Source organism: Squalius cephalus (assembly GCF_949319135.1).
Source record: "Squalius cephalus genome assembly, chromosome: 2".
Classification (NCBI taxonomy): Eukaryota; Metazoa; Chordata; class Actinopteri; order Cypriniformes; family Leuciscidae; genus Squalius; species Squalius cephalus.
Window position 1 is genome coordinate 46,171,276 of NC_137123.1, and position 26,689 is coordinate 46,197,964.

Below are 26,689 nucleotides of genomic sequence, written 5' to 3' on the forward strand. Positions count from 1 at the left end.
TTTCTTTTCGTTTTGAATTGTTTTGTTTAAAAGTGGACATTTCAAGCTTTCTAGATACATTTCTGAGTTTCGGTTCATTTATGAGACGAGCTCAGTTCACGAGCAATGCAAGTTATATCGCGCCGGTGCCTCCATTTCCTGATTAAATCGTCTTAAATGCGTCTCCGTGTGGACAGAAACCAATGTAATCTTCCTGATTTAATCACGTAAAACACAAGTCTAAACACAAGCACCACTCTTCTGAATGATGGTAACCACAAACCTCCAAGAGTTTGTAAACCAATTGTTTGTAAAACATATTTAATATTTACAAATTCAAAAAAAAAAAAAAAAAAAAAATGTTTTACAGTGTATAAATAAAACGACATGAAGAAAGTTATTTCCAAAATGTAATTAATTGCACAGTCTTTGTTTTAGCTGCTTGTTTTAGCTGCTACCAATTGCACAGAGTCAAGAAATTACAACCACCCACCCCCCAGGTCTGCCGATTCAACCCCCAATGCTAATCGATCTCCTCTCAGGGAATCAAAAGAAAACCGGTTTTTCCAGTTTTCACCAGCGTGTGGGCGGGGTTTTAATCCCTTGCAGTTCCTTTGTTTAAATGCTATTTAAGCAAATATACTATACATACGCTTTAAGTTATTTCAAATTAATGTTTATAGCTTAATTTGTTGATATCGCGTAACTTAATTTGACATATGTTGATATAACCAACTGACATTGTAGATTCCATTGCATGCCAGGAAGAGGCTTATGCTTTGTTTTAAGTAATGAGCATTTACTATAATATAGCCGCACTCAAGCGCACGACCGCACGCATAAAGCTTGCCACAAAGAACCGGTAAAAGTAATGATTATGAATGCGTCTAAATGTGTCTAAATACACTGTAAATGTGAATGTGCATTACACGCTGAGTTTCGGTTCATTTATGAGATATCGCCGGCGCCGGTGTCGTGATTGTCTGCTATATTTACTTCTTAAATCCAGGCAATTGGTTCACGAAACATTGATTAAAATTAAGACATAATTAATACAAAACGAAATTCGATTTAAAGAAAGGCAGCTGTTCTGTTTAAGGTCTCTGTGAAAGTTTTAAAGCAGACTTTTATTGCCGCTTTTAGAGCGCTCACGTCCATAACCGTAAACTGACACGTTGTTTTTTCCCTCATAAATGCGAACACGAAAATTAAAATAAAATGAATATTATAATTTTTTTTTGTTGTGTCAGACAATGATTACAAAAATTTTCTCTCATATTGCTCCTCATAACCACTGAAAACGGTCAACGGAAGTTAAAAGTGGTGGGTACAAAATGACTCATGGCGAAATCTGGTGGGTACACGTACACTGTCTTTGTATCTCTTTAGAATATTGCTTTTAGAAAAACTTTTAGTTTTTTTACTTTTACTTTTAGAAAAAAACGACATAATTATGAATCAAATTATTATGAACAAGTAATGAAACTGTGTCAAAATTCGACAACACAAATAATGATCAAAAAGCGATATAACGCACATCTCAGATTAAATTAATTATATAAAAAACAGGGAACATTTTGTAAAAGCAAAACTGAACAAAATGCATACTTAAAATAATTGTATTAGGCTATGTGTTACCGAATATTTAATACCACTTCCCCATAATGTTGTAATTATTTTTTTAAAACAACATCTGTCAAACTGTCAATCAGATACCTCTTATCTGGTCATTTTTATTTTATTTTAGAAGTCATAACTGTTGATCACCCTTTGTATGGAATTTGTGAATATGAATATTTAGAAGATTTACAAACTGTCGGCAAGACCTCAAACCAACCCCGGACATTCTGAGACTAACGTGGAAAAATCTTTATGCTTAATGCATTAAGACAGTTCAATTAAAATATTTATTAATAATGTAATGGCAAATCAGATGCGCCCAAAATATAAATGCTACGCGTTGAGCTGCAACATTACCTCACAAGAAATATCTGCACAAGAACAATCACACAAGAAATATTTTCACGAATTAAGAATCTGGGTAAGTCGCATTATTTAATTGCATTATGTTAGGATGATTTTGTGTATATATATAAAAAATACTGCTGGGTTTTTACAGGCAGAGTCACGTGTATTATGCTCACACTAAATTCTCTGTTGCACTTATATAAATGCGCATTGCATGCACAATCATCTTAATAGTTGTACAAAAAAGTTATGCGCTACTGGCAAGAACGTCACTTTGCTGTTTTAATAAAAGCAATGTTAAATATTCTGCATGCACTCATCTCCTGGAAACCACAGCAATGACAAAGCATATAAAAATTCGTAAACGTTGTCCAATACCCCTTCTTGTCTTAATGAACCTTTTGCATTTACAAATATTTTCAAATGTCTGTATAATACAGTAGCCTACTGTAAATATTTGTGTCTATTACTATTTATAATTTATATTTTATTGTGGATGTTTTCTCACAATCGTGACGTAATGAAGTAAAAGAAAAAATCTAACGTAAAGTTGTTTTTTATGCGCCACCTGGTGGATATTCTGTGAAGCGAAACACATTGAGGGAATTTGTAAGTAGCGCCCCCCGAAAGCACTTGCAGAATTCTGCGAGACTCTACGAGACGAATTGCCGAATGCCGCGGGAGAAAACGCGCGTTTTTAAAGGCCAGATCTGTATAATGCGTTAAGAGCTCGCTTAAGTACTGCAGAGCTAAACCATTTAGTGCTTTGTAAGTAATCAGCAATATTTTAAAATTTATACGATGTTTAATAGGGAGCCAATGCAGTGTTGACAGAACGGGGCTAATATGGTCATACTTCCTGGTTCTGGTAAGAACGTCTACGGTTACGTATGTAACCCTCGTTCCCTGAGTAGGGAACGGAGACGTTACGTCGGATGACGACGAATGGGGTTTCGCTTAGAAAGACTATAACCTTCGAGTATATAAAACGAGCCAATGGCAATGAAATGCCATGGGTCTGCGGAATTTGCATAGCGTAACTCCGCCCCACCCTGGGGGTATATAAGGAAGTGTGCTGGCAACATGCAGATATGTCTTCGCTGAGGAGCCGAGACTGAACTCAGGCATTCCAGCGGTACAGCGGAAGTGGCAGGGAGACGTAACGTCTCCGTTCCCTACTCAGGGAACGAGGGTTACATACGTAACCGTAGACGTTCCCTTTCGTAGTCACTCCGAGTTACGTCGGATGACGACGAATGGGGTTCCCAGTCTAATCACGCCACCTCTCGACTGTCTTCCAGTGCCCTGCATAAGTCTGAGCTCCCTGTCGTGAGACTAGCACGGACGAAGGAGTCCTACTTAACACAGGAATACCAAGGTACACTGGGAAGCATATCTCAGTGGAAATATGCAATTATGCCCAGCCCGAAGGGGGGGACTTGGAATACACATATGACCCCGGTGGGCTGCATATGGAGTATCACTGGGGTGTCCAGCCGCAGGTGGAATATTTCAACCCCAGGGGTGGCAAGGTGGCTTGCCAAGGGAAAGACACATGCTCAGAGAGGCTTACAGTGGAAATACACATGTGGGGGTCACCCAGAGGGGGAACCATGCACATGGAGGCACCTAGCCAAGCGCGAAAGCTGCCGGTGGCATAACTCTGGCGTTGACGTCGTCAGTGCTGGAGGAGACTCAGGGCTTATTAGGCTCACCTGAGAAGAATATCGTACGTATCCCGTCCGTGGAGAGGAATGGCGAGCAAGCGAAGACACCTGAGCAGAATCTAGTACCGGCTAGTTGAAGCGAGTACATGAGAAGAAACTGGCTCCACTCGGAGATTGTAGAATCTCGCGAATGTGTTAGGTGTCGCCCAGCCTACAGCTCTGCAGATGTCTCTAAGCGAGGCGCCATGCGCTAGAGCCCAAGAGGATGCCACACTCCGAGTGGAGTGGGCCGTCACACCAAGGGGGCATGGTCGACCTTGCTGCTGGTATGCCAAAGCAATGGCGTCCACCAGTGATGCGCGGGTTGATCCGAAATGAGCGGGTGCCTGCGGTCACCCGCGGTTACCCGCGGTTACGAGTCATCCAAAAATATTTTTAATGATATTCGGGTCGCGGTCGGTCGGGTCGTTTGAAATAAAGATGCCAATTAAACCTTTGTAAATTATATAGTTCTAGACACAATTTTCTATGAATACGTTTTAAATTTAATTTACACTTTATTGGCTGAATAACTGGCGCGAAGATGATGCACGAGCTCAGTCTGCAGGTAGAGATGGAGGCGGCAAGAGAAAAGGTGAAGACTGGGGAGTGGAAGCTCCGCAAATACACAAATAGAAAGAGCAAAGTGTGGGAGACATTTGCCGAAATAATGAAAGATGATGACCAAGTGCTGGCTTTGTCATGTGTAGGCTACTTCTTGCGATGCTATTTACACATTTGATAACCACAAAACTGGCACGACCAACCAGGCACGGCGCCAGGATTCCAGTTTTGGATAAGCCAGACCAATTGTGGGTGGGCCTTAAATTAAAAACGTTAAATAAAAAAATAAATAAAAAAACGTTATCCAATCACTGTTTAACCTAATAAAAAATATTGACTAATATAGCCTACTGTTATATTATCTGTGCGTAGGCTATACATAATATAGATTTTAATAGCTTGATGCTCTTTAAATGTTGCATTGTAAAAGTAAATCCGCGATCGCTCTCCATGGTTCTGACCAAAGAAGAGAGCTTTGGAATCTCCATTATGCATATACCTGGGCTGCATTTTCCGATAACATTGTCTCTTAGCGCGCTGTGATAACTTAACTAAACGTATACTACCACTAAAGGTATATCATTGCTAAGCGTCTTCAGGGCTATCATCCACTCGTGAGGCAGAGGCGCTGAGAGGCAGAGGCGCTGGCGCCCTCCTAGCAACGGCGCTGTTTTTGGTAAAACATGATTTTGACGACTTCATTAAGTTTTGTTTTATAGAAAACTCTTTTTAAAAGATTTTCGTTTTGTATAAATTGTATCTTAATTTTGATCAATGTTTTATCAATCAATTGCCCGTATTTATTAAATAAGAAGCAAATATATAGCAGACAAAATAAGGCGCCGGGTACGCGATCACTGCATGTGAACTGGAGGGCGCCGAAACTCAGCTTGTGCCTCACAGATTTGATAAATAGGCTATATATTACAGAAAGCTTGAAATGTCTATTTTTAAACGAAAATATTCAAACCAAAATAAATAGGCTATACTCTCTGATTATGTAGGCTAATCCGAAATGTGCATTTCTCTCTGGCGTTCATGGCGAGTCTGCAATCTCCGCATTGTCAACTTCATTTTTGCAGCGACACAGAAAACACCAGTTTATTACTAAACAATTAAATGTCTCCTTGCTAATTTAGACACATTCATAATCATTACTTTAACCGGTTCTTTGTGGCAAGCTTTATGCGTGCGATCATTACGCTTATTCCTGTAGGCTAGCCGCTAGCCTATTTAAGTAATTAATTTAATATAAAGGGGTGATTTGTCCACGAATGGCTTAAATGAACAACTAGTCGACTAGAAAAAAAATTAGTCGGAGGCAGCCCTTATTCCACATATTTTCGAACCAGCAGGCCATCTGGGTTGGGCGAGCGACCGAGCGGAGCGGAATATTCAGAAATGCGCTCTCCGCTCACAAGCTCTGATCGGAACAAACCCGAACCTCACTGTCTGCTGAACTTGCGCAGAAACATCAAAATAGACATAGCCAGCTTTTTAAAATTGTTTTTAAAACTAAACATTTAGACTAGGTACATTATTTTAGTACAAATGATGAGCTTATTGACGATTTTTTATAATTCTTGACAAAATTAGAATATTAAGTTATATTAAGACGCTACGATGAGCATTAGGCCTATAGCTACTTTAAAAAAAAATGCGGGTCAGGAAGCGGGTCGGGTACAATATTTTCTTTTTCGTTTTTTGCGGTCCGAGTTGCGGGCGGGTTAGTTGAAAACGTCGGTCGGGTGCGGTTTGTTTATACATTGACCCGCGCATCACTGGCGTCCACTATCCAGTGAGACAACCTTTGCTTGGAGAGAGCCTTTCCCTTCAGCTTCCCACCATAACAGACAAAGAGCTGGTCTGAGGTCCTGAAACACTGCGTTCTGTCGACGTAGGCACGGAGTGCGCGTACTGGACAGAGCAGTGCCAAGGCTGGGTCTGCCTCCTCCGAGGGCAGTGCTTGCAGGTTCACCACCTGGTCTCGAAAGGGTGTGGTGGGAACCTTGGGCACATATCCAGGCCGGGGTCTCAGGATCACGTGAGAGTTAGCCGGCCCGAATTCCAGGCACGCTTCGTCAACCGAAAATGCCTGCAGGTCCCCTACCCTCTTGATGGAGGCCAATGCAACCAGGAGCGCTGTCTTCATTGACAGGAACTTAAGCTCCACTGATTGCAGAGGCTCAAAGGGAGAACTCTGCAGGGCAGTTAAAACCACTGAGAGGTCCCAAGAGGGTACGAGGGGAGGACGAGGAGGATTCAGTCTCCTCGCTCCCCTCAGGAACCTGAACCTGATGATCAGGTCGTGCTTTCCCAGAGACTTACCATCAACTGCGTCGTGATGTGCGGCAATGGCGGCAACATACACTTTCAGGGTGGAGGGAGACAGCCTTCGCTCCAACCCCTCTTGCAGGAAAGAAAGCACGACACTGATCGGGCATTTCATGGGTTCTAGATGTTTAGAAGAACACCAGTTGACGAAGAGGTTCCACTTCAACGCATAGGCATGTCTCGTGGACGATGCTCTAGCGGAAATGATGGTAGCCACCACCGCTGGTGGTAGGGTACTCAAACCTGCCTCATCCCGTCCAGGAGCCACACGTGGAGGTTCCAAAGATCGGCGCAAGAAGGCTCACTGGGGGAAACGCATACTTGCGGAGTCCCCGCGGCCAGCTGTGCGCCAGTGCATCCATGCCGAGCGTGCCCTCGGTCAGGGAATAAAACAGGTCGCAGTGGGATGAGTCGTGGGAGGCAAACAGGTCTACCTGTGCGTCCCCGAACTGATCCCAAATCAGCTGAACCGTCTGGGGATGGAGTCTCCATTCTCCAGTGAGAGGCCGAAGCCGAGACAGCTCGTCGGCCGCCTGGTTCAGGTCTCCCGGGATATAAATGGCTCGAAGCGACCTCAGATGCTTCTGACTCCATATGAGGAGGTGGCGGGCGAGTTGCGACATACGGCGGGAGCGCAGACCACCTTGATGGTTGATGTACGCTACTGTCGTGGTATTGTCTGATCGGACTAGTACGTGTTGACCCCTGAGCAACGCACGGAAGCGGTGCAGGGCAAGACGTACAGCCAACAACTCGAGGCAATTGACATGCCAAAGGCGCTGGGGTCCTGTCCAGGAGCCCGCGGCAGCATGTCCATTGCACATGGCACCCCAGCCCCTGGTGGAGGCATCTGTTGATACAACAACATGCCGGGAAACTCGTTCTAAGGGCACTCCGGCCCGTAGAAAACTGAGGTTCGTCCACGGGGTGAAGGTCTGACGGCAGGCTGGAGTCACTGGGACTTGGAGCGTGCCGTGTTGCCATGCCCACCTCGAGACTCGATCGCGAAGCCAAAGCTGAAGCGGTCTCATATGAAGCAACCCGAGCGCCGTTACTGCGGCTGCGGATGCCATATGCCCCAGGAGCCTCTGAAATAGTTTCAGTGGAACCGCACTCTTGTCGTCGAATTGACGAAGACAAGTCAGCAGTGACTGCGCACGCTCGCTCGTAAGCTGCGCGCACATGGCGACCGAGTCGATTTCCATACCGAGAAAAGAGATCCTCTGCACGGGGCAGAGTTTGCTCTTCTCCCAGTTGAGCCGAAGGCCCAGACGACCTAGGTGCCGGAGCACTAAGTCCCTGTGTTCGCAAACCTGATCTCGAGAGTGAGCTAGGATCAGCCAGTCGTCGAGATAATTCAGGATGCGAACCCCGTGTTCCCGTAGGGGAACAAGGGCTGCCTCGACAACCTTCGTGAAGACACGAGGAGACAGGGCTAGCCCGAAAGGGAGAACCGCGTACTGGTATGCCTGCCCCTCGAAAGCAAACCGAAGAAACGGTCTGTGTCAAGGAAGAATGGAGACATGGAAGTAGGCGTCCTTCAGGTCGATCGCTGCAAACCAATCCTGCGGCCGCACTCATTCGAAAAGGCGTTTGGCCGTGAGCATCTTGAACAGCAGCCTGTGAAGGGAGCGGTTCAGGACGTGCAGGTCCAGGATAGGTCGTAATCCACCGGATTTCTTCGGTACAATGAAGTAGGGGCTGTAGAAGCCGGACTTCATTTCGGCTGGAGGGACAGTCTCAATCGCACCCTTCGCCAGTAGGGTGGCGACCTCCGCTCTCATGACAGGGGCATTGCCACCGACCAAAGTGAAGCGGACTCCCCTGAAGCGGGGAGGAGTCCTCTCGACCCAGCGGGACAGTCTGGGAAGCTCTAACCAGGATCCTAAAAACTGTACCAGCGGGGTAATGCGGACCACAGACGTACCCTTGGTGGTGCAGCGAGGCAGAATGACCGGCCCAGGCGTGGGTGGCATAGCGGCCCGGTGCGGGGGCACGGTCATTAGCCGCGTCCTGCCAGAGGAGGCCAGGGGAGGACCAGCGTCCCACGGGGGCGTGCTCTGGCAGGGGTCTGGCGACAGAGGGGGACGAGAGTGGCGAGGCCCATGGGCGGCGCGCACTGTCATCCGAGACCTCTGTGTGCTCAGAGATGGGAGAGTGAGTTCTTTCTTTAACCACAATAGGGTGCTGCCCGTCGGGGGACGAGCAGCGGGAGTGGGACAACCAAGGATTCTCCCCCGGCCCTCCACCGGGGGAAGGAGCGGCCCTGCTACCGTCTCCTGAAAAGAACTCAAAGCCATCTCTGAGCAGCCCGTTTCAGGAGCGCCGTTTTGCCTGGCGTTTAGCGGGGCTCGGGGCGGGAGAGGGCTGTGGCGCCTTCCTGCGGCTTCCTCCACGACGCGGCCCGGAAGCAGCTTGCTGCTGGGGCCGATCAGGAGGGGCGGGAGCCGCAGATGGGCGCCCTCGGCGGCGAGCAGACTGAGGCACCTGTGCCGACGGCTGCGCTGCCGGAGCAGCGGGCCGCCGGGGCAGGACGTGTTTTAAAGCCTCAGTCTGCTTCTGGGCAGTCGAGAACTGCTGGGCAAAGTCCTCGACTGCACCGTCGAAGAAGCCAGCCTGGGATATGGGGGTGTCGAGGAACCGGGTCCGCTCGGCCTCCCACATATCGGCCAGGTTGAGCCACAGGTGTCGTTCCTGGACCACACAAGTGGACATCACCTGACCCAGCGAGCGTGCGGTCACCTTCGTCGCCCGGAGAGCGAGGTCGGTGGCGGCACGCAACTCATCAAAGAGTGCTGGGTCAGTCCTCCCCTCGTGCATGTCACGCAACAGCTGGGCCTGGTAGACCTGCAGCGTCGCCATGGCATGCAGTGAGGAGACTGCCAGCCCCGCAGCTCTATAGGTCTTCGCCACGAGGGTGGAGGAGAACCTAAAGGCTTTGGAGGGGTGCTTTGGGTCGCCACGGGAAGAAGCACTCTGAGGACACAGTTGCATCGCAACAGAGCGTTCAACCTGGGGAACCCCAGTGTACCCTTTGGCAGCCGCCTGATCGAGAGGAGGCAAGGCAGAGGAGGTCGCCGAGCGTTCACGGGAAGACAAGGGTGCCTTCCAGGACCTCGTGACCTCCTCATGCACATCCGGGAAAAAAGGCATTGGGGTCGGGCGCCGACGAGGATCAGCGGCCGCCCCCAAAAACCAATCATCCAGCCGCGAGCGCACTGGACCAGGTGGCGGGGACCACTCAAGACCAATGGCCGCGGCTGCCCGGGAAAGCATGGCCGTCAGCTCGGGATCAGACTCGGGCAATGCTGGGACACCCGAAGGTGGCAGCACAGCCGAATCGTCACTTCCCAAGGGCTCCTGCCCACCTTGTGATGCAGCGATCGACATCACATCTTCCTTTGGAGCGCCGAATGAGACCCGCGGCAAGTCAGAGGACTGTACCGCGGGCTCATTCGGAACACTCACGGGTTGCACGGTGGTAGAGGGAGGTGTGGAGCGTGGAATAGTCGGCGCTCTGTTCCACACCGTAACCCTCAGGTCACCCTGGCCGCCAGCCGAAGTACGGCTAGATCGGGGTGCGGATGAGGGGACTCTACCATAAAGGTCATTGAGTCTCGACCGCAACCGTGCGATGGGCATGTTCCTGCAATGGGAACATGACTCATCCACAAACACTGCCTTAGCGTGCTCAACACCCAGACACACAAGACAGTGATTGTGCCCATCAGAGTCAGAAATGAGAAGACCGCAACCAGAAGTGCACGGGCGAGGCATCTTTAAAAAGACGTGCCGCGTGCAAGCTCTTTTAGAAAGGAGATTTCTCCGCAAATGCTGAAGCGACCAGGGAGAGAACACACAAACACTGGCAAATCACTGCACAGATAAGCAGGGAATGTGCACTCGCTGGAACTCGCTGTCACACCAACACTTGGAGAGAGGCTCGTCTCGAAGAGAAGGAGAGATGAATCTCAGGATTGGCTGTGGAGTGAAGTACATCAACTTGGCTCCGAAGCGAAAACATATCTGCATGTTGCCAGCGCACTTCCTTATATACCCCCAGGGTGGGGCGGAGTTACGCTATGCAAATTCCGCAGACCCATGGCATTTCATTGCCATTGGCTCGTTTTATATACTCGAAGGTGATAGGCTTTCTAAGCGAAACCCCATTCGTCGTCATCCGACGTAACTCGGAGTGACTACGAAAGGAAACTCTAGCTGCTGCGTTTTGGACCAGCTGTAATTTGTTTATTAAGCGTGTAGGGCAACCACCCATAAGAGCATTACAATAATCTAGCCTTGATGTCATGAACACATGAACTAATTGTTCCGAATTTGTCAATGAGAGCATATGACATAATTTAGATATATTTTTAAGATGTAAAAATGCAGTTTTACAGATACTAGACACGTGACTTTCAAATGAAAGATTGGTATCAAAGAGCACACCCAGGTTCCTAACCGACAACGAAGACTTGACAGAGCGGCCATCAAGTGTTAGACAGTATTCTAGGTTATTATGTGAGGAAGTTAGAAATAATTAGAATCTCTGTTTTTTCAGAATTAAGTAGTAGGAAATTACTAGTCATCCAATTTACAATTTACAAACTACTGTCAACTCACTGTCAAATATACGTTTCGAGACAAAACATATAATATTAATATTGCAGCCTGCACTGCAAACTGTGCTGAAGATACGTGCCATCAAAATCAGGCAACCTAAACCTGTTTCAGGATTTGATACAATATCCCCAATTAGCACATTCAGAAACTAAGAAATTAATTTTCCAATAAAGATATTTATTTTAAGGAAAAATGACAAATGTTTGAATGTTCTAGCTCAGATTTGTGAAATGTTCACCTGTTTGGCAAGTGTTTGTCATATGTTCTGACAATAAAGAGCAAAAAACTGCCTTTAAACTTGAAAGAAATAAAGATTTGACATTTATCATGATATCATGATTATCGATATCGACTGATATAAAACAATTATCGTGTTTTTTTTTTTTTGGCCATATCACCCAGCCCTACTTGCTTGATATGGTATGTCTTATGTGGTTGCGCCACTGAAGATATCCCAAATGAAACTGTCGAGCCTTGTAGACATGACACTTTCTGATGGATGGTTCTAATGGATAACTCCTCTTCACCTTTCAGATTCAGTTTCTGGGCTGCAGCCAATAACAAGATGGTGCGTTCGGATCCATCGTCAAGGAAAGCATACATGTCCAATACAAGTTGTGGTTCTTATATCTCAGCAGAACTCAGACTACTTTCAGCAGCACCCGGTTATCTGTTTCAGGTCTGTCCAGGTATAAGGTTTCAGCGGTGGAACTTGATGCTGGCGCATTATCTTTGGCTAACTTGTAATTGATGTCATGGAGTATAAGCAAATGTTTACCTTTACATTTGTGGCAGGGTTTCTTCAGATTGCACTGTGCAGCTAAATGTGTCCTTCCACACTTCCAACAGAGCTTGTTTGTTTGAATCCAGTTTTTCACTTGTTCAGTCGTGAGCTGCTGAAAGTTGAGGCACTGACTAAGGAAATTATCTGTATTCTCACAAGAGGGACACAATAGGCTTTACTTTTCACCTGGTTCTCTGGTGAAGTGGCCGGTTTGACTGGAGAGGAAGTACTATTCGGGGTGAGACTGCCTGCTCCATGCAGTACAGTAGCTGGTCTTGGCCTTTGCTCTTTGCATTTCTCAATCATTTGCTTTGGCCATCCCTTTGGCTGAATGTTTCCCACCAGTTCACTGTTTTGACACCACGATTCAGACTGCAACCATTTGGAGAACTCTTGAAGTGTGAAGGTTGAGGCATGATTAGGCAGCATTTGTCTCCTGAAGGCAGCTCTTAAATCAGATGGCAACTTGGTCAGCAGGCAAACTACGTGGAAGCTGCACCTCAATTCGGCATCTCCATCTGGTCCCAAGGATTTCAGCAGTCCTACAAGGGCTTGAATTTGTAATGCAAACCTTTCAAAGGCTTCAGGGTCTGCTGGACGGACATCTGGTGGATCCATTACTCTAGCTTATTCAAAGCAAGTTGATGAGGCTTATCGAATTTCTCTGTCAAAGTGTTCATTGTCTCGCTATAAGGATATGGAGTGTTAAGGAAAAAATCTGCAATCAGTCCGGCCTCTTAAGATTTGGTACTTAAACAACTCTGACCCATTCTCGGGTAGTAGACTGTGTAGAGCAGGGGTGCCCAATCCTGCTCCTGGCGATCGACTGCCCTGCACAGTTCATCTCCAACCCTAATCAAACACACCTGAAGCAACCAATTAAGGTCTTCAGAGCACTTCAGGATCACTTGAAAATTAAAGGCAGGTGTGTTTGATTAGGGTTGGAGATGAACTGTGCAGGACAGTCGATCGCCAGGAGCAGGATTGGGCACCCCTGGTGTAGAGCAAGCTTCAGACATGCAAACTCGCTTAGATCTTTATGCACAAGATAAGGTATACTGGGCTTATAACCTCTGTATTCTACAGCTGACTATTTTAGCTGATTGGAAGGATGGACTAGTAAGACTTTGCTCTTTGAACAGGTGGTGGTAAATATCACTATTTAATCTAGGGACAGGCTCGTAGCTGCTCTGGAATCTGTCAGATGGCCCATAAGCTCAGTCTGCAGTATATTGAGGTGGATGTGCATACCCCTGTGAGTTGGGGTATTCATAATGCACAGGAGGTGGTTCTGTATAATGCTGCGGATGACTGGGTGTTTGACCCCTAGAGGTGTCATGCTTTGAGGCAACTTCGTCTTTCATGAGCTGTAACTGACCCATCATTTTGTCAATCAGAACCATCATGTCTGTGGCACTGTGTGGCTCAGTCAGGGAAGCTCTTTGCTGCTGACGGGGATAACTTGGGTCATTAGCACCACGACTCATGCCCCTAAAGGAATAATGTGAAGTCCCAGCTGGCGGTGAAAAAGGATCGGAGGAAACCACATATGAAGGGGAAGCATGCAAGTCGAGTGTGGCAATTCGTTCATTCAAGGTAGGCGGAGCACTGGTACATAGTCGACTTTTGAGAGCGCTGCATGTGGCAGTCATAACGTTAGCTGATTGATCATGGAACACCTCAGGTAGATCCCTGGTAACAGTCCGATATTGTGAGGCTCTGTATGTCGACTCTGATGTCAGGTTTGAGTCTCTAGGTGGAGTATGATGTGCCATCTGTTGTGTACCTCCTTTCCTCTCACTGGATTCCAGTTCTCGTCTCTGCTCATACTGTGCTATTCTTAAGTGCTGAGGATGTTCAATACTTGGCCGATCACCTCCATAGTCCACTTCAAAATCATCAAAGTAGGCAGGATGACGTGTCTGGCATTTTGGCCGTACAGACTCTGGAACCGTTCCTCTCTAATGCTCATTAACCATTCCGTCACTGTAGCAAATCACATCCGGCTCGAAGGACCACAATGTTAGGAAGAGGTAGGAATGACTCAGTTAACTGGTAATATGTTGCATTCACTACAGGATGTCAATCACGACTCAGGAAGACAGATTCAGGTTGATATAGGTTTACTTGAATGATTAGGATTCAGAATCAGCAACTTGCACGGTATGGCATACAGGGATTACTTTCAGGTTGCAATCTACACAATATGCGTGTAGGTATATAAGGGTGTGGTTCTAAAATAAACAGAAAGGAGAAATAATTACTAACTGCAATAGTATCATCATCACAAATAGTACAGCATTATGCTCACAAGCTAGAACAATATTAGAATAATATATGTTTGAAATAGAACAACAATTATCTTTATAAAGTAATCAACTACTGCAGTTAAATGATTACAGCATGATTAGTCACTGTGAATAGTCATTTAATGCTAGACAACATTATACAAATGACGTCTTTCACTACCAGTCATGATTAGCTTAGCATTAGGATGAATCGTCACATATCACAATATTAAACCTTGACTAGAAACAATCTCAAAGTGACATTAATAATAAACAGTGCACTTACATGTCATTGACGCACACCTACTAAAACCACGAGGAATCATTAGAACAGGCAAATTGTATCAGAAACCGAGCGCTCCACACCTGACCGAAGTCTCTGGCAATTGCCTCATTACACAACCGGAGCTACAACTGATGCAGTACTTGCAATGAACTTGAGTGAGGGTAGGCTGCCACCTAGTAGACATAACAGGTAATACTTCCAAATTAACCATATACATACTTGACTCATAGAGGGGCTTTTGTGCATAGGGAGAATAGATAAATTATAAATGATTTACTGCCTGTAACAAGTCCACTGAAGGCGAGTGTAGATGAACCCAAGTGCAGCTTTATTTAAATCCAAACATGAACAAAATACAAACTAAACAAAGAAGTGACGTGACGTCCTAAACTTAAACATGAACAGAAACTCACCTACAGTCTTTGCACAAACAATACTCGACAAGAGACAATGGTAACATGAGGGCTATATTATACACAAAGACTAATGACTTAACAAGACACACCTGTGAATAATCAACATTGAACCAATGAGAACATGACACATAGACAAGGGAACCAATCAGAACAAGACCAATGAACCAGGAAGCACATGAAAGGATCACATGAGGGGAACAGGGAATAACATAACAAACAGGAAGCAGGAAACATGACTAAGGCAAAATTACACATTAAAAGACATGAAAGCATAAACGAACCAAAACTCAAACCAACATGACACTTCCAATGTGTGAATAATATGTAATCATGTAATCAATAAAAAAGTAACTGTTGTCTGATAATGATTATTTAAAAACATAATATAATTTAATTACAAGTACTATTTTTTAATCTGATTACGTAATCTAGATTACATGTAATCAGTTACTGCAAATAAAACAGTATTATTATTAAACTGCATCAGCATGCCTTTGTTTGACATTTTGCTCAGTGTAATTTGATCTGTAATTTGTAATTTGATCTTGTGCATTACAGAGTAACTGTGGGCAGAGTATAAAAATCCGACGTGTGCTAATGAACTGCCCAGAGATTGTCACCATTGGCTTTGTGTGGGACGCTGAACAGTCTGATCTCACTGAAGATGTCATCCGCTCTCTGGGCCCAAACCTTAATCTTTCAGGGGTGAGGTTCAAATCTCTCTGCACTACTGTAGCTGAGTGATATGCATACAAGTTCAAAACTAACCATCTATTATGCATTATTGCTTGAGTTAATATCCTCTTAGGTTCGTGTAGTGTCTGGAACAGTAACTATAGACTCTAGAGCAGTGTCCAAAAGTCTCAAAGTTTCTCTTTTGCATTTTTCTAATTGATTTAAAATGTTTAATTGAAAATTATGTCATTAACTTAATGACATAATTTTTGGGTTAAAAATTATCCAAAATAAATTTTTGAGCAAGTACATAACCATCCAGTGTTCAAAACTATCTGCTTGCCTTAGCTCGATTCAAAATGGTAAGCTTGTAATGATGTTTTTAATTCCAGTGGTACTGGTGGATTTCCGCCGGAAATTCGAGCATGTCTTTGCGTCATTACGTCACATCTGTACACAGGCCCGGGGTGGGTAATCGGGAGAATCGGGAGAATTCCCGGTGGGCCGCTTCACTTTTGGTCCGGTCGAGGAATTAAAAAAAAAAAAAATTATTTTATTTTTTCACATTTGTCACGTTAGTTACATTACACGTTCCGCATTCTGACACCGCAGCGCGCAGCCTCTGCATGGGTTGTACCATGTGAGGGAGTTCTCCCCTCCCCTCCTATAGAGTTGGTTGGGTCCATAGTCCATCTTTTCCAAAACGTTTTCTCAGATAGGCTACCGCGGCACCGCCGGCGCCTACCGATAGCTGGGCCAGCCCTACCGTAACGGTACGCGTCAGGGAGGATGGGAGGAGAAGAGGCCAGGAGGTATGGAAGCTTGTTTCCGCCACAGAATAAAACATTTTAAAAGATAATTGCGACTTTTTATCTCACAATTGCGAGTTTACATCTCGCAATTCTGACTTTATTTCTCAGAATTGCGAGATATAAAGTCAGAATTGCGTGAAATAAAGTCGCAGTTGCGTGTTATAAAGTCAGAATTGCGAGATATAGAGTCAGAATTGTGTGAAATAAAGTCGCAATTGCTTCTTATAAAGTCAGAATTGCGAGATATAAAGTCAGAACTGTGTGAAATAAAGTCGCAATTGCGTGTTATAAAGTCAGAATTGCGAGATATAAAGTCAGAATTGCCTGAAATAAAGTCGCAATTGCGTGTTATAAAGTCAGAATTGAGAGATATAGAGTCAGAATTGCGTGATATAAAGTCGCAATTGCATGTTATAAAGTCAGAATTGCGAGATATAAAGTCAGAACTGTGTGAAATAAAGTCGCAATTGCGTGTTATAAAGTCAGAATTGCAAGATATAAAGTCAGAATTGTGTGAAATAAAGTCGCAATTGCTTCTTATAAAGTCTAAGTGAATTATTATTTAACCTTTACATTATTTGTTGAACCATGGTATTAATACAAACTACACAATAGTAAGAGCTGAACTGTTGCTTCATTTATCCAATTTGGAAAAAGTGCTAATCTGGAATTCCACCATGGAAAAAGTGGGCCGGTCTTGGGCCTGAAACTCCCGGGCTGAAAAGTGGCCCCACTCCGGCCCTGTCTGTACACATAAAGAAGGTGTCTCGGCTTGTAGGCTATGAGTGTGAGGATGTTGGAGGCGGAGATTTATAGCCTTTTCTCACAGCACTTGATATAATTAAACTTATCAATTTGATGGCGGAAAGGTTCAAACGACAATCACCATTGACAACTGGAGATTCACGCGTTGTAAAACGCAAAAGACTTCGGACTTTGGAGAAAACAAAAAAGACTGCAACCGGCCCATGCGAAAACAAGGACAAATATCGGAAGGGCATTAAATGTAGTCACGCAATGCTGATGTTGTTAACATTAACAATTTGAGAACAAAGTATAATTTGCACGGTTTGACGTGATATGATAAGCGATCGTTAGATTTAATCAGCGTGATTTACTGCAATGCTTTTTTCCCCTTAGTTGGTCAGAACAAAAGTGGATGTTACTTACTTGTTCAGATGACAATTTCCGGTGAAAATTCTTATGTTGGTCATACTTCAAAAAAGTAGTATCTGTGATAGCGAATGACAGGATCCACACCGGCGCGGCGACTGACAACAGCACCTTCTCCTCAAAACATTGGATTCACCCACGCTGTGTCATGCCGAGGCACAACGCACGTAAAGTTGATAATTCCGCGAATAACTGCAATTGCAGATTTCGAACAGAGATGGCGACAAAGAGGAAAAACTGCGGACTGCAGCTTTAAAGATGGCTGGGAAAAAAAATGAATAGGAATGTAGAATTCTTCAGTATTTGGTACATCCCACTTTTGTTGATATGACCTCCACAAGTTTATGCAAAACCTGTTGATCCATGTGATTAAACATGTTTTGAGAATGTTTTAAAAGCACATCGTGGCCATTTAATTTAAGTGAGAAAATGAATTAGTACAACAAGGCCACAATTTAACTAAAACAGATGAACAATTTAATAAGTTGTTGAATTAATTATTAATTTGTGGTTACAATATATTGTTTTTCCCTCTGTTTTAGCTAAATCGTTGCCATGTTGTACTAATTGTTCCCTCGTTTTACTTAAACTGTGGCCATGTTGGACTAATTCATTCCCTTTTTTAAATTTAGTTAAATCAGGGGTGTCCAAACTCTGTCCTGGAGGGCCACTGTCCTGCAGAATTTAGCTCCAACTTGCTTCAACACACCTGCCTGGAAGTTTACATACATACATTTAAAAGCTAAATGGCTGCTTGCAAATATGTGATGCTAAAGTCAGCCTCCTTTTGCCATACTCCCCTCTGTTAGACCAGTTTCTTCTACTGTATGAGTGCTGCAGGCCAATATCACATAATGTCTAGGTCACTACACTAGAGGAGACATCACGAACCTTGGCACTATATGACAAAACCATCCAGTTTGAACCCCCTGAGCTGGAGGCAGCTTAACCTGTTATTTTGATTTTGAGACATCAAAGTCTGTAGATGGGATTGCAGTTCTGCAGTAGACTAAATGTGACACATTGTTAAGCACAATGCCTCAGAATATCTCCAGTCTTTCATTTTCTTCACTCTGAGAGTTTTAAATGTCAGTTTGACTGTTCTCTCTGTTTATTCTTCAGCTTTTTTATAGAGTCACTGATGAAAATGCCAAGAAAAGAGATCTCCACCTGGTGGGAATGATCTGTTACTCTAGTCGACATTATCTAGCATTCGCTTTTCACAGCAAGTCTTCCAAATGGATCTTTTTTGATGATGCAACCGTGAAAGAGGTATTTAACAAAAGCACACACAGATTTTTATACATACAGTATAAGTGAAATAGTGTTGGATGAGTGTAGGATCTGGGGTGTTAAATAAAATATTAGGGTTGATCCATGAGATTCCACCATTGTGTTCTTGATCATGGCACTTAACCTCAGCTTGCTGCAGGGAGACCTTGCATTAACTGTCAGTAACATTGGTTGAAAATTTTTGCTAAATGACATCAACTGCATAAGCTATATACTGTATAATGTAATATCACAAAATATCTCAAAATCTACAAATTATCCAACAGATTCTTCCAGACTTAAGACTTCCAACAAATATCTGATGAATTTATAGATTTGTATTGCAGTTTGTCTTCTGAAATCATACAGTTATTGGCACAGTTATTGTTATTATTGTGTGAACAGTTTTTTTTTGCAGTGGAATGACTCTTTTCTCCCTCATACCAAACATCTGAGCCTCATACCCTGCTTTAAATTTTAGTGGAGTATAGCACCTGAGAATGAATTCCTAAAGCACTGCAATTTACTCTTTGCAGATCAGGGACAAAGCCATAAGGTAACCACTAGAAACAGCAATTTTTTATGTCAGTCATTTAAATATATAAGGACTAAAAATACATAATTCATTCACATTTAGATGGAGCCCTGCACATGACATGTGGGGGGAAAACAGGATATCATGACTAATTAAAACTTTGTCCCTCAACTTATTAATTCATACCCTTGTTTTAGTTAAATTGTGGCCATGATGTAATAATAATACATTCCATCATTTTAGTTTAATAGTGACCATGAGATAACTAAATTAAAACGAGGAAACAAATTACATCAAGCTACATCAATCACCTCTTTGGTATATAGTATGGGTCTACCATACATGGTTTTGGTACTGTTACAGTATGTAGCTTTTTCTTGGTATAAAAGTGGATTCAGATGTGGACATTTTGTTAGTGAATCTATTTTTAGTTGTAAAAAGTAATTGTAATTACCGGAATGATAATGAGGTGCATACTGATTAAGATAAGCTTAGTGTGCAGAGCTTAGTAAAGAGTTAGAACAAACATAGTCTCTACGTGATGTGTTTTGTGTGCTGTGTTAAGGCAGCTAACAGATGGTCGCTTAAGCCTGTCTGCTTCCTGGCCTGAGGCCCAGTGAGTCAGATACGCATACTATTAAAATTATTTAATAAATTTAAGAGTGGCACCTTCCCATAGGCGACTGAGTCATTCTCTCTTCAACAGTCCAGGTCTATATCACAAATTATTGCAATTACGGTATCTCTGAATGCTGTTTCACTATATTCTCTTGACACCATTCACATATTCACCACCTTTTTGAATAGGACCAGAGCAGATTACAGTGTCTGACAACATCTTTGCTGGCACACACACCTCTTTAAAATTACTATTTGGATTCCCCAACACGCAAAGCCAGATGTTATCAGTGCCGTGAATAATAATAGCGATCACTTTTAAATATGCCTCTGAAATAAGTGTCTGGGTCCTAGTTTGCATTGCACTGTGGTTGCAGATGCATCTTCTAAAACCTGCTGAAACGCAACATCATCACACTCTGTATACAGCCAGTGCAGTAGGTTGAAATCGTGTTCCAGGGCAGTCCGAGTACCGGCACATGAAAAGTGCCGGTACACAAGAAAAACGTGAGGGTACGCTATAGATTAAAATATAGAAGTGTGTACTGGCCTACTTCGAACATTGGGTACAACAGCTTGTCACTGGGCACTACCCTTAACGGGACATCTTTGTACCGTATTTACCTAACTTCATAGTAGTACCTTAAGTGTAAATATTACTACTCTAAGGTACTAAAATGCACTTTTTAGGGGTTAATAAGGTACAAAGATGTGCTTTTAGGGGTACTGGCCCAGAGACAAGCTGTTGTACCCCTAAAGGGACAATTATTGCACAATTTCTTTCAAAATGTGGTAAGCTCTCTGATATTTAAGTTGGCTTGAGAGAGCCAACTTACTGAAATCCTATTTAAACTTATTATTATTATTATTATTATTCTTCTGAGACTAAAAAAACTAAATTGGATCTCCTCCTAGAGCTTTAACTCTACATACTCCAAATTCGGCTCGGACACTCAAACTGATCTGACTCGAGTTGCTATATCTTTTCAGACTGATCGGACTTACGGTTTTCCTAAAAATGACGATCAAAACTCGAAAAAACTCATTCAAAAATTCCCATTGACTTTCATTGGGAGTTCTAAAAAATTCAAACCGACGAAAATTCAAATCAAAACACCTTGAAGACTAAACCAAACTGCCGTTCTATATACTATATGAGCCATTGAGACTCATTTAAACTAATAAACTCTAAACTCATACACTTATAAACTAATTAACTTATAAATTCATGAATTCATAGACTTATGAACTCTTAAACTCATAAATTAATAAACTCTGAACTCTTAAACTCATTTAAACTTATAAACTCTAAACTCATTAAAACTTATAAACTCTAAACTCATTTAAAACTTATAAACTCTAAACTCAAAAACTCTTACACTTATAAACTCATCAATTTATACACTTATAAACTCTAAACTCATAAACTCTGAGTGTGTGTGTGTGTGTGTTCACACACACACACACACACACACACACACACACACACACACACACACACACACACACACACACTCTAAACTCATTTAAACTTAAACTCTAAACTCATTTAAACTTGTAAACTTGTAAACTCAAAACTCGTAAACTACTTTAAACTTCAAACCACTTTAAACTTCTTAAGTTTAAAGCTTCCAGCTCCCAAGCAACTCCATAGCAACCAAACTTGAGTACCCTAGCAACCGTTTTGCAAGACCTATATCTCTGTATCAGAACATCGTATAGAGATGAGGTTTGGCTCTTTTGACTCATGCTAGCAAACAGCACATCCAACATGCTACACATGCTAGCAGTGAATAGCTACATGCTAATAGCGATTAGTTAAGTGCTATATCATGCCAAGATCATGCTAAGAACTCTATAAAGACTCCATAGTAACCATCTGTGACAACTACCAACCACCTAGCAACACCATAGCAACCACCCAGAACACCCTAGCAACCGCCTAGCAACCACTCAGAATACCCTAGCAACCGCCTAGCAACACCATAGCAACCACCCAGAACACCCTAGCAACCGCCTAGCAACCACCCAGAATACCCTAGCAACCGCCTACCAACCACCCAGAATACCCTAGCAACCGCCTAGCAACACCATAGCAACCAACCAGAACACCCTAGCAACCGCCTAGCAACCACCTAGCAACCACCCAGAATACCCTAGCAACCGCCTAGCAACACCATAGCAACCAACCAGAACACCCTAGCAACCGCCTAGCAACCACCAAGAATACCCTAGCAACCACCTAGCAACAGCATAGCAACCACCCAGAACCCCCTAGCAACCGCCTAGCAACCACCCAGAATACCCTAGCAACCGCCTAGCAACACCATAGCAACCACCCAGAACACCCTAGCAACCGCCTAGCAACCACCCAGAATACCCTAGCAACCACCTAGCAACAACATAGAAACCACCCAGAACACCCTAGCAACCGCCTAGCAACCACCCAAAACTCAAAAAAACATAAAGTGTGTGTGTCTGAGTGAGTGTGTTTGTGTGTGTGTGTGTGTGTGTGTTAGTGAGCGTGTCTGTGTGTGTGTGTGTGTGTGTGTGTGTGTGTGTGTGTGTGTGTGAGAAAGTGTGTGTATGTGTGAGAGTTAGTGAGCGTGTGTGTTTGTCCGTGTGTGTTAGTGAGCGTGTCTGCGTGTGTGTGTGTGTGCGTGTGTGTGAGAGAGAGTTAGTGAGCATGTCTGTGTGTGAAATTTAAACTAACAAACTCATCTATCTATCTACTTCAAACTAATTTAGACTTCAAACTACTTTAAACTTTAAACTACTTTAAACTTCAAACTACTTTAAACTTTAAACTAATTTAAACTTCAAACTACTTTAAACTTCAAACTACTTTAAACTTCAAACTACTTTAAACTTCAAACTACTTTAAACTACTTTAAACTTTAAACTAATTTAAACTTTAAACTACTTTATACTTCAAACTAATTTAAACTTTAAACTAATTTAAACTTCAAACTAATTTAAACTTTAAACTACTTTAAACTTCAAACTTCTTCAAACTTTCTGGTCCGGCTTTCTCAAGCCAACTTAAAGTTTGTCTCGACGAACTTTTTAATCTAGTTGAACTTCTTGTTGTATACTAACATGTTCTTGTATCAAATATATTGTATCTAGATTGGCTCCAAGTGGAAAGATGTGGCATCTAAATGTATCCGAGGTCACTTCCAGCCACTCCTCTTATTCTATGCCAACCCGGATGGTACTGCAGTGTCCAATGAGGACGCCCCCAGACAGACCACCATGTGGTCCCGTTATAACTCCCCCCTAAATGGGAAAGGGACAGGTAAGACTGCTCATCTTGTTCAACAGTGTTTAAACAGAGGATATGATCCAAAAAATGTGGCCAATGATTTTAAAATCCTTTGAATAAATTGCTGTTTTTTTGTGTTTTTTTTTTTTTTCCTAATACTTGAAAACATACCTGTGTGGCTTGGGGTGTAATCTTTTCAATTTTTTTTATATTTTTGACTATTCAAATTTTAATCTGTTGGGCCCAACAACATCAAGTCGATTCCAACGTTAATAAAATAAATATTAATCAATCAAGTAATTTTTCTTCAAATTATTATAAAAGTGTTTATTATTATTATGAATGATCTTTTGTATGGAAAGTAGGTACAGACCACTTTTCAATTATTGCTGATAGTTATGCAAATTGTGTTTTTGTCCATTACAATAGTCTGTTTGTAACTCTGATTTTGAGCACAAATCCCAGTTTTGCAGCAAGCATTTGCTGGGTGGATAAGTTGATTTCTGCTTGGGTTTCTGAACTCTACCAAGGACAGGGATTATCATCCATGCGCACTTTCTCTATCTCTGCCTTTCACTTTATCGCTCTCTCTCTCTCTTCCTGACTGTCCTAATCCTTTCTCTCTGGCCTCTGCATTGCACAGTTATTCTCTTGTCCCCTCTACCGAATTTTCCCTCCATTCTCTCTTCCATTCTTGCTTTCCTCTGACTGATGTGCTAAATGGATATTCTCCCCAGTCTGTCGTACTCTCAGAGTCCTATTGGAATGGGAAAGCATTCTTATTTTCCCATGAAAAACTGTAAGTAGTCACTGTCTTTCTTTTATTTTTCCTGTAAGTTTCATTGATTTTATTCTATTATTTATTATATTTATTATTATTTGTGTCAATAGCTGACCACAGAAGGGAAAATTATTTTTCTTTTTAATTTTAGTATGTGCAGTTTTATGCACAGTGGGATGCAGCACAGAGCAGTGCTGTGCATTGGTAACTATTGCAGTTGTGCAGCAATTTGTGCACTCAATAACTTCCCTCCTCTGCTGAACCTTTGTGTGTATCTTTGGTAGTTGCTCAGTCTTGAAAGGTCTTAATGAGTTTCCTGGATTTGTTCCTCTGGTGCTTTTGGAAGGATGTTTAATGTGCGATCTGTGCCAGCTTTTTCCTGTAGTCTCTGCTGAGCTCTGTACTTTAGACTGAGTTGGCAACACTTCTGCTGAGCAGAACACAGATGCTCTCTCGGTAGTGATAGACTGCTGCAGTGCCATGATTTCATCAAAGTTGCTAACTGTTCACTTGCTTCAAATGCTGGGCTTAAAAACAACATTACCTATTAAAGTTTGGCTTTGAAAAACAATGTTAGTCATGCATCAGTCAAATTAGTCATTACATGTTTTGTATGTTTATATATTTAACAAAGACTTAGGCAGTACTTATAACTGTAAAAGCACTCTATTTTTCATCTGATGTCAAATTCTGTTAATGCATGGTTTTAAATAATTTCCCCTGAAAATTGTAAAGAAGAATGCCAGAGACATGGTGTAGTGCAGGGTTCCTCAAATCTGGCCCTGGAGGGCCACTGTCCCAGGTGACAAGCTGCTGAACCCAGTGCTCAAAGTGGGCCGGAACTTACTTTACCCTCGCTTACCCTCACTTTTTCTTGTGTACCAGCACTTCTCACGTGTTGAACTCAATTTAAACCCTCGGGAGTACCGGCACTTTTTTCCCCACTTTGAGTACTGGCTGTATACAGAGTGTGATAATGTTGCTTTTGCATAGTTTTGCTCAAATCCTGATCAAACTCACCCACCTGCGATTTTCTTGTGATCCTGAAGACATTGATTAGCTTGCTCAGGTGTGTTTGATCAGGGTTGGAGCTAAACTCTCTAGGACATTGGCCCTCCAGGACAAGATTTGAGGAAACCTTTAGAGGTAAATGCAAATGTTTCCTACTGCACATGTTGGTGCTCTTGATCCCATTCCACCTTTTCACTCTATAATTTCCTGTCCTCGCTGTCCCTGTAAATAAAATTGTCCACGAAAAAAGCCAAACATTACAAGAACATTTTAAAAAAGTATTCATTTTATCATTGTATTATTATAGTAATCATTGGTGTGTTCTCACAGTCAGTTCATGTTTCAATCAGTTCTTATTAGGTTTTGTGATTAAAGTCAGCATGAACCGTAAGTTTTGATAGTCTTTTCTTCCCTGTTGTGACGTATATATCCTAGTGAAAGGGTTTGCTATTGCTGTGATCTCATGTGAGTGACAGTTTGTCCCACCCTCGTGCCAGAAAATATGTCATCAGAGAAGAGAAGAGATGTTGCTGCAAGAGGGAGGGGAAGTTATTTTGAATCAAGATTATGAGGGCATATGAGTTTTTTTATTTGTTTTTTTTGTTTTAAGTCTATCTCTCAAGTTAGATTATATTATGATTAATGTCAATTTAAATCCAATACATTTTCTACTGGTTTTATGGTGGTTTTAGTTTAATTGTATTATTATTTTATATTATTATTTGTTTGATTTCTTATACAGTATTAATGTGTGAATATCCACATTGCTCTTCATCTATGGGGAATGCAGTTATCCATGCACTAGTTTTTTCTCTTTATACATCTAGGGCGGCTCACTGCGTGTCCTATATAAGCACATGATAAGCAAGTTTGTCCTCTCTCTCCCATCAGAAGTGTGCAGACACAGCAGAGATGTAATATAGTTTAGCAGGCAATCTCTACCCAAAGCTGTTTGATGAGTTGCAGATTGCATTGGTTTATTTGATTATTTAACTTTCTTTGGATAAGATACAGAATCAAATCGTAAAGGTCTTTCTCTGCGAACACACCATGAAAATAGGTCAATCTAAAGCAATATAGATACCTGTAGATACTATTAAACTGTAGTGCACTATTATACTAATCACATTATATGCCCCTTGCATGTATTATGACTAAATAAATGTTGTTACTTGCAAATACTGTATTTTGCAAAAGATTACGCCAGCCAACAGTTATGCCCAGTCATCATTTACTATCCCTTGTGTCTTTCCAAACTTGTGTTTCTTTCTTATCTGGTTTGTCTTTCTTCTGTGGAGCACAAAAGAAAAAGTTTAACAGAATGTTCTCACTGCTCTTTGTGAAAATTATGGTTCTCTTACGAGAGTACTCTCGTGTTGCATAAGCTAGCTTACGCTACGGGAAAATTCCTTTTCTTGAGAATACTGAAGCCAAAAAATTATCCTTAATTTTTGCATTAATTTAAAACGCATTGCTGCATAAGCAGACCTAGGCGAGGCAGCTCGCGCGCCTATTGGTTGCTCTGCAGCAACTGCTGCAACCTATCGAGGGACTGCCCGTGACGTAAGCACCAATGAGGGCGCGGGCGCCTGTGCACGT

General features: G+C 42.7%; 1 protein-coding gene across 1 annotated transcript in view; it reads left to right on the top strand.

The window, feature by feature from the left end:
• The window catches only part of usp53b (ubiquitin specific peptidase 53b), an 88,397-nt gene that overhangs the window by 23,515 nt on the left and 38,193 nt on the right, over nucleotides 1-26,689 (top strand). The window contains exons 8-10 of the mRNA XM_079863577.1: nucleotides 15,507-15,653; nucleotides 18,731-18,880; nucleotides 23,163-23,331. Coding sequence (XP_079719703.1) covers nucleotides 15,507-15,653; nucleotides 18,731-18,880; nucleotides 23,163-23,331 — 466 coding nt within the window. The remainder of the gene's footprint in view (nucleotides 1-15,506; nucleotides 15,654-18,730; nucleotides 18,881-23,162; nucleotides 23,332-26,689) is intronic.